The sequence below is a fragment of the Tamandua tetradactyla genome, chromosome 6 (genome assembly GCF_023851605.1).
Source record: "Tamandua tetradactyla isolate mTamTet1 chromosome 6, mTamTet1.pri, whole genome shotgun sequence".
NCBI lineage: Eukaryota > Metazoa > Chordata > Mammalia > Pilosa > Myrmecophagidae > Tamandua > Tamandua tetradactyla.
Window position 1 is genome coordinate 74,900,254 of NC_135332.1, and position 11,471 is coordinate 74,911,724.

The 11,471-nt window shown below is 43.4% G+C and overlaps 1 protein-coding gene across 1 annotated transcript in view; it reads left to right on the plus strand.

The window, feature by feature from the left end:
* Window positions 1-11,412, plus strand: part of FOXK2 (forkhead box K2) — an 81,966-nt gene extending 70,554 nt beyond the window's left edge. The window contains exon 9 of the mRNA XM_077166303.1: window positions 10,301-11,412. Coding sequence (XP_077022418.1) covers window positions 10,301-10,500 — 200 coding nt within the window. The 3' untranslated portion in view covers window positions 10,501-11,412. The remainder of the gene's footprint in view (window positions 1-10,300) is intronic.
* Window positions 11,413-11,471: the final 59 nt, after the last annotated feature.

The window sequence follows — 11,471 nt, forward strand, 5'->3', positions numbered from 1 at the left end:
CATCTATGTGATGATACTAAGAATTACTGAGTGCATTTGTAGAATGGAATGATTTCTAAATGTTGTGTTAATTTCTTTTCTTTTTTTTGATTAATAAAAAAAATTAAAAAAAAAAAAACCAAAACACATACTCATTTAGTAATAACTCCTCATATGCCCCTCTCCCAACCCTGGAAACCACTCTCCTGCTTTCTTCCTTAGTCTAAGTATAGCATATAAGAGAAGTCTTGGAGTATTTGTTTTAATTACTGGAGGTTCGTGTGAGTTTTGAAATCAGGTAGGGATTACATTGAATTTGTAGATCACTTTAGGCAGTATTGACAGTCTTAACAATAGTAGGTCTTCCAATCCACGAGCATGGCTATCTTTCCACTTCATTGACTTCTTTAATTTCTTTCAGCATGTTTTGGAGTTGTCTGTGTACAAGTCGTTCACCTCTTTGCTTAAATTTATTCTTGGGTAGTTTATCTTTTTACATGCTGTTGTGAATGGAATTGGTTTATTTCCTTTACAGAGTATTCCTTACTGGTATGTAGGAACCCAGCTGACTCTTACACATTTATCCTATATCCTACAACATTGTTGAATTTATTCATTAGTAACTTTCTTATGGGTTCTTTGGGATTTTCTATATATAGGCTCTTTTCATCTGTGATAAGGATCATTTGACTTCTTTCTTTCAAGGTTTGATCCTTCTATTTATTTTTTTAACTTTTTTATTGTATAGTATTACATATATACAAAACAAAGAAATAAAAAAGCAATAGTTTTCAAAACCCTCTTCAATAAGTAGTTACAGGACAGATCGCAGAGTTTGTCATGGGCTACCATACAGTCCTCTCAGATTTTTCCTTCTAGCTCCTCAAGAATATAGGCGTCTAGAAGGCTTAAATATTTTTTATTACTACAGTCGACTTTTTTTCCTTCTTTTTTTGTGAAAAATAACATATATACAAAAAGCTATAAATTTCAAAGCACAGTACCTCAATTAGTTGTAGAACTGATTTCAGAGTTTGGTATGGGTTACAGTTCCACAATTTTAGGTTTTTACTTCTACTGCTCTAAAATACTAGAGACTAAAAGAGCTATCACTAGAATAATTGAGCATTCATATTCATTTCTTAAATCCTGTCTTCTCTGTATAAAGTCCACCGTCACCTTTTATCTTTCCATCCCTCTCTTTAGGGGTATTTGGGCTATGGATGTTCTAAATTTTCATATTGGAAGGATTTGTCACTAATATGAGGTAGGGAGATGGAACTATCTGATATTCTGAAGAGGCTGGGCTAGGTTTTAGGACTTACCTGGACCAGGGACCCATCTGGAGGTTGTAGGTTTCTGGAAAGTTACTCCAGTTGCATGGCTCCCATGTGGAATGTTATATATTGCCCTAAGTGTTCTTTAGGATTGGCTGGAATGGTCCTGGTTGCGGGTTAACTGAAGCTTGCATAAGAGCAACCTCCAGAGTAGCCTCTCGATTCTATTTGAACTCTCTCTGCCACTGGTACTTTATGCTTCTCTTCCCCCTTTTGGTCTGGATGGGAATTGTTGATCCCATAGTGCCAGGTCTGGATTCATCCCTGGGGGTCATCTCTCATGTTGCCAGGGAGACTTTCACTCCTGTATGTCATGTCCCACGTAGGAGGGAGGGCAATGATTTCACTTGCAGAGTTGGGCTTAGAGAGACTGAAGTCACATCTGAGCAACAAAATGCTTGTATTTTTTACTCTGGTTAGAATTAAGTTACGCCTCTTGAATATGTATGATTGCTGTAAGAGCTTACAGTAAGCCCCAACCTGATAACACATGCTGTCGACTTTAGTTTACCAAATTTCTATATTATAATATTCCACATGACTGAAGCATGATAATATTTGTCTTTTTGTTCCTGACATTTCATTCAACATATAGTTCTTAAGGCTCATTCATCTAGTTGCCTCAGAACTTCATTCCTTCTTGCAGATGCTCGGTAGTCCATTGTATGTTTACACCATAGTTCCCCCTTCCATTCCTTAGTTGTTGTACCCTTAGGCCACCTCCATTGTTGTGGATCAGAAACACTGCCATCAGAGACACTAGAATGCAAATGTCCATTCGTGTGGGGACACTCGGTTCTTCCAGGTATATACTGAGAGGCGGGGTTTCAGGATCATGGCCACCCCACCCTTAGCCTCCCGTAACTACCACACTGCCCTCCAAGAGGCTGCACCTCTCATTTCCCTACCAACAGTGAATAGGTACATCTCTATTTCTGCATTTTCTCTAGCACTTGTTTCTCTGTTTTTTTTTTTTGTTTTTTTTTTTTCTACATTGGCAAGCACCGGGAATTGAACCCAGGTCTCTGGCATGGCAGGTGAGAAATCTGCCTGCTGAGTCACCATGGCCTGCCCTTTATTCATTTTTAAATAGTTTTATTCACACATCATACTCCAGCCTAATGTATAGACATGTCTTTGACACCATAATCTATCAGAAGCAATTTCCTTTTCTTCACAAAGAATCCATACCCCTTCCCTATGCCCCTCGCCTGTTGATATACAGTCTTGGCATAATGCCTTTGTTACATTCAGTGGAAACTTATTACAGTGTTACTGCTGACTATAGACCCTAGCTTACATTGATTGTGCTTTTTCCCATGTACCGTCTATTTTCAACACCCTGCATTATTGACATTCATTTGTTCTCCCTCCTACAAAATTTTTTTTTTTTTGTATATTTAATCACCATCATTGTCTACTCCAGGCATTCCTTGAGCATCAAGGGATTGAGAAAACCTTCTTGATCAGAAGGGGAAAGAGAGAAATGAGATAAAGTGTAAGTGGCTGAGAGATTTCAAACAGAGTTGAGAGGTTATCCTGGAGATCATTCTTATGCATTATATACATATCACCTTTTTAGTTAAGGTATATTGGAGAGGCTGGAGGGATGTGCTTGAAAATGTAGAGTTGTGTTCCAGTAATCATGTTTCTTGAAGATGATTGTATAAAGCTATAACTTGCATAATGTGACTATGTGATTGTGAAAACCTTGGTTCTGATGCACCTTTTATCTATGATATAGACAGAAGAGATACCCCTTCTAAGGTGAAGGATAAGTTGCTATTTAATATCCTAAATTTGTAACCAACTTAACTTCAGTAGTATACAGATAGCCTAGTGATCCACTGGAAAATTTTTGCTTCCTGTCCCTACGACCTTGAGCTCTGCTGGTCTACAAGTTTTAGTTCCAAAAGAGGAAGTGCTTCCATCAGGAGAAACAATAATGATTCCACTAAACTGGAATCTAAGACTGCCACCTGGTCACTTTGGGCTATTCATGCCCCTGGATTATCAAGCCAAGGAGGTAATTACATTACTGGCTGGGGTGATGGACCCTGACTATCGGGGAAATAGGACTGCACCTACACAGTGGAGATAAAGGAGAGTTTTCCTGGAATGATGTAGGAGATCCCCTAGGGTGTCTTTTAGTACTACCATGCCCTGTGATTAAAATCAATCGAAAACTGCAGGAATGAAGGTTTGGGTCACCCCACTAGGCAAAGAACCATGGCCAGCTGAAGTGCTTGCTGAGGGTGAAGGGAACATGGAACGGGTAGTGGAAGAAGGTAGTGATAAATATGAACTTCAACCACGTGATCAGTTACAGAAACGAGGACTATAATGCTCTTTTGTTCGTGTTATACTATCTAAGTTGTAAGATATCAAGTTTAAGAATGAATGTTACCCAATGACTTGCACCCTATTCTGGGGAAATTTAATGTGTTTCTGGTTGTATGCAGGACAGTTGAGTATTGTTAGGTGATGGAAAAATGTGTCTTTTATTGTTCTCTATTTAGAAATTAAGTATGGTTTAAAGTGATGTATACAGCTGCCAAGTTGACAAGGAGTGGATGTCATGGTCAGGTTCATGTGTCAACTTGTCCAGGTGATACCTGTTTGTCTGGTTGGGCAAGTGCTGGCTTGTCTGTTGCGATGAGGACATTTCATAGAATTAAATCATGATTATGTTGGTTGCATCCACAGCTGATTCCATTTGTAATCAGCCAAGGGGAGTGTCTTCTGCAGTGAATGATGCTTAATCTAATCACTGGACGCCTTTTAAGGAGGATTCAGAAGAGACAGGCTCTCTTCCAGCTTTAGCTGGCGAGCCTGTCCTGTGGAGTTCATCCAGACCCTCCATCAAAGTCCTCAGCTTCAAAGTCTGCCCTGTGGATTTTGGACTCTATGTTCCCATGGTTACGCGAGACACTTTTACAACTTTTATATCTACAGATATTTCCTATTGATTCTGTTTCTCTGAGAGGGCCCTGACTAATTACCTTAACCCCTACCCAATCTGCCTTATTTTTATCTCTCATTTCAAGGTTATACATATATAAAACAGCCCCTTAAAATCCAGAAATAACAATTACTACTCCAGACTAAGTGTGACTGCTATAAGAGCTTACAGTCTAGGCCCCAGTTTTCTTATAAGTATTCGCTAAATGAAATCATACAATATTTGCTCTTTTGTTTCTCGCCCATTTTGCTCCACCGTATGTCCCACAGGTTCACCCACATTGTTACATGCCTCACAAATTCCTTCCTATTTGTAGCTATACCATGTTCGATCGTATGTTTACACCATCGTTCACCAATTTACTTCTCACTCAGTTCATCCCTCAGCCACCTTCCATCTACTGGGCCTCATGTATAATATCCAAAGTCAATAGTCCGTCAGCACTCTTAATTTTAGACAATTTCATTGTTCCCAAGAGAATGGTACCTGATAAACATACCCTCACCAAATAGAAAATCTAAACATCCCCCAACTTTTGCCCCTCTCCCCATTATGTACCCCTGGTATTGCTGCACTGCTGTTGATGTTTTCCTGGTAAACATTGCCCAGAGCATGCAATATCATTTTTTCCCCATACCCTGGAATTATAGACTCTTTGTGAAAGATTCGTACCATTGCAGTAGTTCGTGGAATAATTTATTTATGCATGTTGTGTTAATTGGTGGGGTTCATGCTTTTTTGTCCATCATGATAATTTCTGCCTTTTGACTGGAGAGTTTAATGCATTTCCATTCAAAGTAACTACTGATAATATGAGACTTTCTTTTGCCATTATGCTATATGGTCTTTGTGAGTTTTATACCTTTTTTACCCCTTAATTCTTTTGTTAATGCCTACTTTCATATTTATTTGATTTTTGTGTATTTTACCCTTTTAAGTCTCTTGTCATTTCTTTTTTTATATATTTTTCATATTTTCTTGCTAAAATTTAATGTCCTAAATTTGTAATAATCATGTTTTATTTGATACCAAATTAACTTCAGTAGTATACAGATACACTGCGCTTATACCCCTCTGTTTCACTTTGCTAAAGCTGCTGAAATACAATATACTGAAAGTGGATTGGCTTTTTCAAAGGGTATTTATTAAATTACAAATTTACAGTCTTAAGACCATGAAAATGTCCAAATTAAGGCACCCAGAGAAAGATACCTTGACTCTGAAGAAATGACAGTGGCGTCTGGGGTTTCTCTCTCCCATGGAAATATACATGGCAGTGTCTGCTGCCCTTTTCTCCTGGCTTCTGGTTTCAAACATTCTCTCAGCTCTCCCGGGCAATTTCTGGGTTTCATCTCTTAGGTTAGCATCTCCAGACATGTATGCTTTGGTTTCATCTCTCTGCTCTCTGTGTTGGCTGTGAGCCCTCTCTCTGTATTCTGCATTTTATTCTTTTCATAGAAGACCCTTGAATTGTGTGGGTCACATCTCCATGGAAACAACCTAATCAAAACTTTCCCAATGATAGAGCTGCCTCCCACAAGATTGGATTAGAAGAACAAGGCTTTTCTGGGGTACATAACAGCTTCAAACTAGCAAACCCTCCATCCCTCCACCTTTTTGCTGTACTTTTATCTATTATATATCTCAGACCATAGATTTATCAATACTTCATATTCATTTGTATTTTAGAACGTGTAAGAAGTAGGAAAGGGGAGCTACATACCAAAACATGCAATACGAAAATGTTGGCATTTATGTTCTTTACTGGAGTCTTCGTGTCTTTCTGCCTCTTTGGACTCCTGTAATGTCCCTTTGGCCTGAAGAACTCCTGTTAGCCGAGGCAGTTCTGGTGGTGACGAGGTCCCTGGCAGTGTGTTAATTTCTTCCTCATTTTTGAAAGACAGTCTCTCTGATTATGAAATTCTTGGTGTCAGTTGTCTTCTTTCAGCACTTTAAATATTTTGCCCCACTGCCTCCTTACCTTCCATAGTTTCTGTTGAGAAATTGGCATGTGGTGTTATTAGAACTCTCTTGTATATAACACGTTGCTTTCCTCTTTCAGCTTTCGGAACTTTCTTCTTGTCCTTGATGTTCAACCATTTGATTCCTGTATGGCTGGGCCTGTATTTCTTTGAATTCATTGCTTTGGGGCTCTTTGGACTTCTTGAATGTACATACTCATGTCTTTTGTTTAAATTGTAAGGTTATTTCTCAGAGTAATCTTCCTGCCCCTTTCTTCTTCTTGAAGTCCAACAATCCATTTATTGATACACTTGATGATATCACACAGGTCCTTTAGTCTTTTATTTGCTTTTTAAAATTCTTTTTCCTTTCTCTTGAGTCTGAATCACGTCAGTTGTCTTGTCTTCAAGTTTACTGATTCTTCTGCCAGCTCCAGTCTTCTGTTAAACCCTCAGGGGAATTTTCCATTTTAGTTATTTCGGTCTTCAATTCCAGTATTTATTTTGTTTCTTTCTAAAATTTCTATATCTTAAGATTCTCATCTTGTTCCTTCACTGTTTTTCCGATGTCCTTTAGTTCTTTCTCTGTGTTTTCTTTTAGCTCCTTGGGCATATCGAGGGATCATTGTTTTAAAGTCTTGGTCCGGTATGTTCAAGGTCTGTTTTGTTTTTTCTTTGATGGCTTCTCAATTTTTATCCTGTTCCTTTGTTTGTCTTACAATCTTTTGTTGCCCACTATACATTTTAATTTTTTAAGGTGTTGACTCTGGGATTAGTCCCTAACCTTGCCTGCCTGGCAGGTTGAGAGACATTTCCATACACCACCTGATCTACTGGCAGCCCAGCAGGTGCTCAGGGGTCACTCAGTTCCCACCTTGAGCTGCACCAGAGAGCCACAGTGGGAGTACAGGTGGCTCCACATTGCACAGGATCAGCCGGGCAGTGGGGTATCAATAAGGTGCCCAGGAGCTTTTTGTGTAGTTTATGAAGCTGTATCTTCTTGATTGGGCCTTTTCCCAGTTACTGCAACCTTTTAACTGTTTTCTGAAGTTTTGAGGAAGATTGCTTTGCCTGTTTTTGCTAGTTGTTCAAAGATTGTGGGGTCTTGTGCCTCCATCTTGGTTGACCCACCCTACCATTTTTATGTTGCCTTTTTCTTGGTTTTGGTACCCACCCTGTTACTGTATTCCTTTAACTGTTTTCTGCAGCTTTGAAGAAGATGTTTCTACCAGTCCTTGCTGGCTTCTGTGGTGGATGGAACCCAGGACTGTCTCCCTCATTTTCTTCAACAGGGCAGACACTATAATAGTAGTCTTTTGGATAACAAAGTATTTAAACTTTCATATCCAGTTCATCCATTTTTATCTGTAGTTTCTGCTTTTTCTGTGGTATTTAAGCGATCTTTGTTAAACCCAAGATCAAGATTTTCCCTTTCTTTTCTTTTTGATGTTTCACAGTTTTAGCTCTTCTGTTTAGGTTTGCCATCCATTTTCAGTTAAATTTTACGCCAGGTGAAAGGTAGGGTTAATTCATTTCTTTCCCTAAGGACCCCCACCTATCCCAGAGGCATTTGGTGATTACCTTTCTCCATGACTTGTGCCCCCCATCAGTGTGAGCTGTGTCTGCCTCTGGGTGCCCTCCCTGCCATCCATTGGGGTTTCTGCCATGAGGCACATTACACTCTTGTTTACCATGGCCCTCTGTCAGACCTCTCAGTGGTGGAGTGTGAGTTTCCAGTTTTGGCATTTATCAGAATTGTTTTAGCCGTTCTAGGTCCTTTGCACTTCCATGTGGATTTTAGAAACTGCTTGTCAGTTTCTACATGTGAGCCTTCCGGGATTTTGACTGGGATGGCATTGAACTAGAGACGAATGGGAAGACTTGGAAACAGTGTTGGACAGTGTGTGCCGTGATTCCACTTAAGTTTCATTCTTGCATATCCTCCCTCATCTACTTACTCTGCTTCGAGCACCACCTCAGTGGAGGGAATCCTTGCATTCCCCCACCCCCAACGCCCACCGTGTCTGCTTAAGCAGCATATGAAAGTTCACATCCCTTGAGTCATAGGGCTTTGATATCAACTCTTCATCTTAAAAAAGCTCTTCTGTAGTCTGCTTGTCAAACCCATTTCTGAGTTCAACAAGGCCTACCAGGACTGACTCATTCTGTAGCCTCAGGACAGTAGCAGCGTCCAGATTGTACTCCATGTGCGTCCCAGCCCTTTTATGCTGGCTCTGAGCCGGAGTTGAGCCTCTCTGCCCTCCATCTGCCCCTCAGGTCCACTATCACATATCAGGGCCAGTTTTTGGTCCTGCAGAGCCTGTCACTCTTCAGATGGTTTCCCTGACTCCAGGTGTTCCCTGGGCACATGAAATAGTGGTCTGAGAGCAGCTCCTCCCCATGCCTAGTGTGTCTCACTGGCTTGACCAGCTGTCCATGATGGTTGACCACACAGAACCCACTGATCCTGCAGGGGTTCTTTCTCAGCATGTCCCCATTGTCTCTCCCACTCCATCCCCTGCTGACAGATGAAGGACTCCCATGTGGCAGGACAGACATTGACTGTCGTGGCCAGCTCTGGCCATTCCCTTCTCTGCCTTCTTGAGTACTCCATCTGGCTCAGCACACTCCTCCTTTAGGTTTGTCAAGCTGTTGCTCCCCGAGAAGCCTGTCTGCCAACCCCTTGCCTGTGCCTATCTCCCAGCTGTGTCCTAGCCCCCTTCCTCCCTGACAACAGGCTGAGGAAATAGACCTGGGGTCAATGGAATGGTGTCCAGAGTTTCTTTTCCTTTCCTTCCTCTGGGTTTTTATGTCATCGTTCACTGGGATGACCACACTTATGTCCTGGTGCAGCTACAGCTCTCCTCCGCATTGCCCTTCCTTGGTGTAGCTTGGGCTCTTGCTGTGTGGGTCTGTCTGTCTTTGTGGATAAGGCACCCTGTCAGGCCATTGGCTGCCTTAGCCTGTGAAGCTCTCTTGGGTGGGTCCTCTGGGTGGGACACTTCCAGGGTCTGCTCTCTGGCCAGAGGGTGCACTGAGCTTGGTGGGGGCCCCAATCCCCAGGGCTGGGGAGGGAGCCCAGGGGCAGAGTTGGTTATCTCCTGAAGTGTAGAATCGTCTCTTCTAATTTTGCACCCATTGTAGCTTTTGGCCTCCATCCCTGCCACATGACCTGCTGCTGACAGTGAGTGATGGCCTGGGTGTGCTTGACTCTTAGTTGAAGTTACCAGAAGGGTGCACTCCTGGTGTCAGGGGCTGCGAGATCCTTTCCCCCTGTGCGGGGAGTCCCAGGCAGGAAGTACCAGACATGGGGGGGTATGGGCCCACAGGTGCGTTGTCACTGTGTTTGTGGTTTGTGCTTGGCGTCCACACTCTGCTCTGGGTCATGGCTATTTCAGTGGATGCCTCCTCAGAGGCACGCATGAATGACAGTCCAAAAGAGGGAAGAGGCCTGCCTGGGGCCATGTCTTCCCTCCGTGGTCAGTTAGAGCTGGAGCACAGTGGAGCTGAAAGACTGAGCATGTTCCTCTGTCCACATACTCAGCACCCTTCCCAGCGCACTCCTTGTGCCTGGGACCTCAGGCTGTGTGTGGGTGAGCTATGCAGACCAACTCAGGGCAGGGACCCAGTTGGATGCTGATGCACAAAGAGGTGTCTGTCCTGTGTGCCCATTCTGCACCACAGTGCTGTGCCCAGGGGGGTGGGGTCCTCATGGGAGACCAGGCTGGAAGTGTGGTGGAAATAAGACAAGCCCAAATTGAGAAGGGAGGACAGGCATGTGACTGCCCATGTAACTGATTTGCTGAGGATAGTTGAGTCCCAGAGGTCTGGTCAGGCTCTTCTCCACTGTGGGCCACAGAGCTCACCTGGGGTGTAACAACTTTCCGACAGAGCTGCTCCCAATGGGGTCTTGTGGCAGGAGGCCCCTCCACCCCTGCACCCCACCTCTAGGGAGCTTGCCCTGGGGGGGGGTGGCAAGTCTGAGCTCTGGGGCTGACCATGACCAGGTGGCAGGAGCTCCCCTGGGAGTGTGGGGTTCTGACACATTTGTCTCTTTGTAGCAGCTGCAAGCCCTTTGCACATGTTGGCGACCCACGCCTCAGCGTCAGCCTCCCTGCCCACGAAGCGTCAGAATGGCAGCCAGGCAGAGCAACCAGAACTGAAGCGGATCAAAATGGAGGACGGTGAGAGTGTTGTCATCGCCGTGAAGGTGGATACACCACCCACTGCCGCCGCAAGGGGAAAGGGCATCCAAAACTAGACCCTGGGAGACTCCTCTTCTTTTTTAGAAATACCAACGTTGTGGTGCCAAAAGGAGACATTTGCTCTCAAGTGACACACGGAGCACAGTCTCACCTGGCGGGGGGCCCTGTGGTTGGACTTCACCTCTCAGCACTGAACACGCAAAACCCAGGTGGCCTTAAAACTCCTTAATTAAAAAACAAATCACACTTGAAAAAACCACACACAACAAACCTTGTTCCAGCAGCCGTGGTCTCCTTCCCTGCCGGGCACCCCCGACCTGCCACTTTCGAGGGCTCTGCTTTGAGATGATGGTAAAACCCCAGTTCCTTCCCCTGAGACCGGCACCAGGACTGGCCTCGGAGGGACAGAGGCTGGATCCGCCACCCACATCGCCCTCAGTGATCTGCCATGGCAGGTGCTGGGAGGCAGACAGTATTTTGTTGTTCACATGTGGAATTAGAATATTTTGAGGTGTACTTTTCTTTCTTTACAAAATAATGGGGTCTGACATTTCAAATCACTCCATTTCTTCTCTGGAAATTTTGGAATCACACAGTACTTTTCATGTGAACTTTCATTTGGGGAAAAGACACAATGTAGTTTTTGTTTGTTTCTATTGTTTGTTTTCAGCCTATGGAAGGGTTGATTTTTGTCTGTCCTGTTAAGAGTTCAGATGAAGCTACTTTGACGCCGCAGCGTGTCAGCTGGAGCAGTGGCCTGATGAATTTGCTCTGCCTCTGTCTCTGCGCCTGGCCACCGGTCCTTGCCGCATGCACCGCAAGGACCCAGGTGGGGCTGTGGGAAGAACTGCAGGAACCCACGGAGTCGCACTTAACTGTTTCTCTTTCTTGCTACTTTTTGTTGTTTCTTTGTGTTGACCTTGTCCCTGGCATAGTTCTCCACTCTTAAGTAAAACAAGTCTGGCTAAGTATTGTGTATGTTTAAAACGACACAGCTGTTACTACTTCATTTGGAAAATAGATTCAA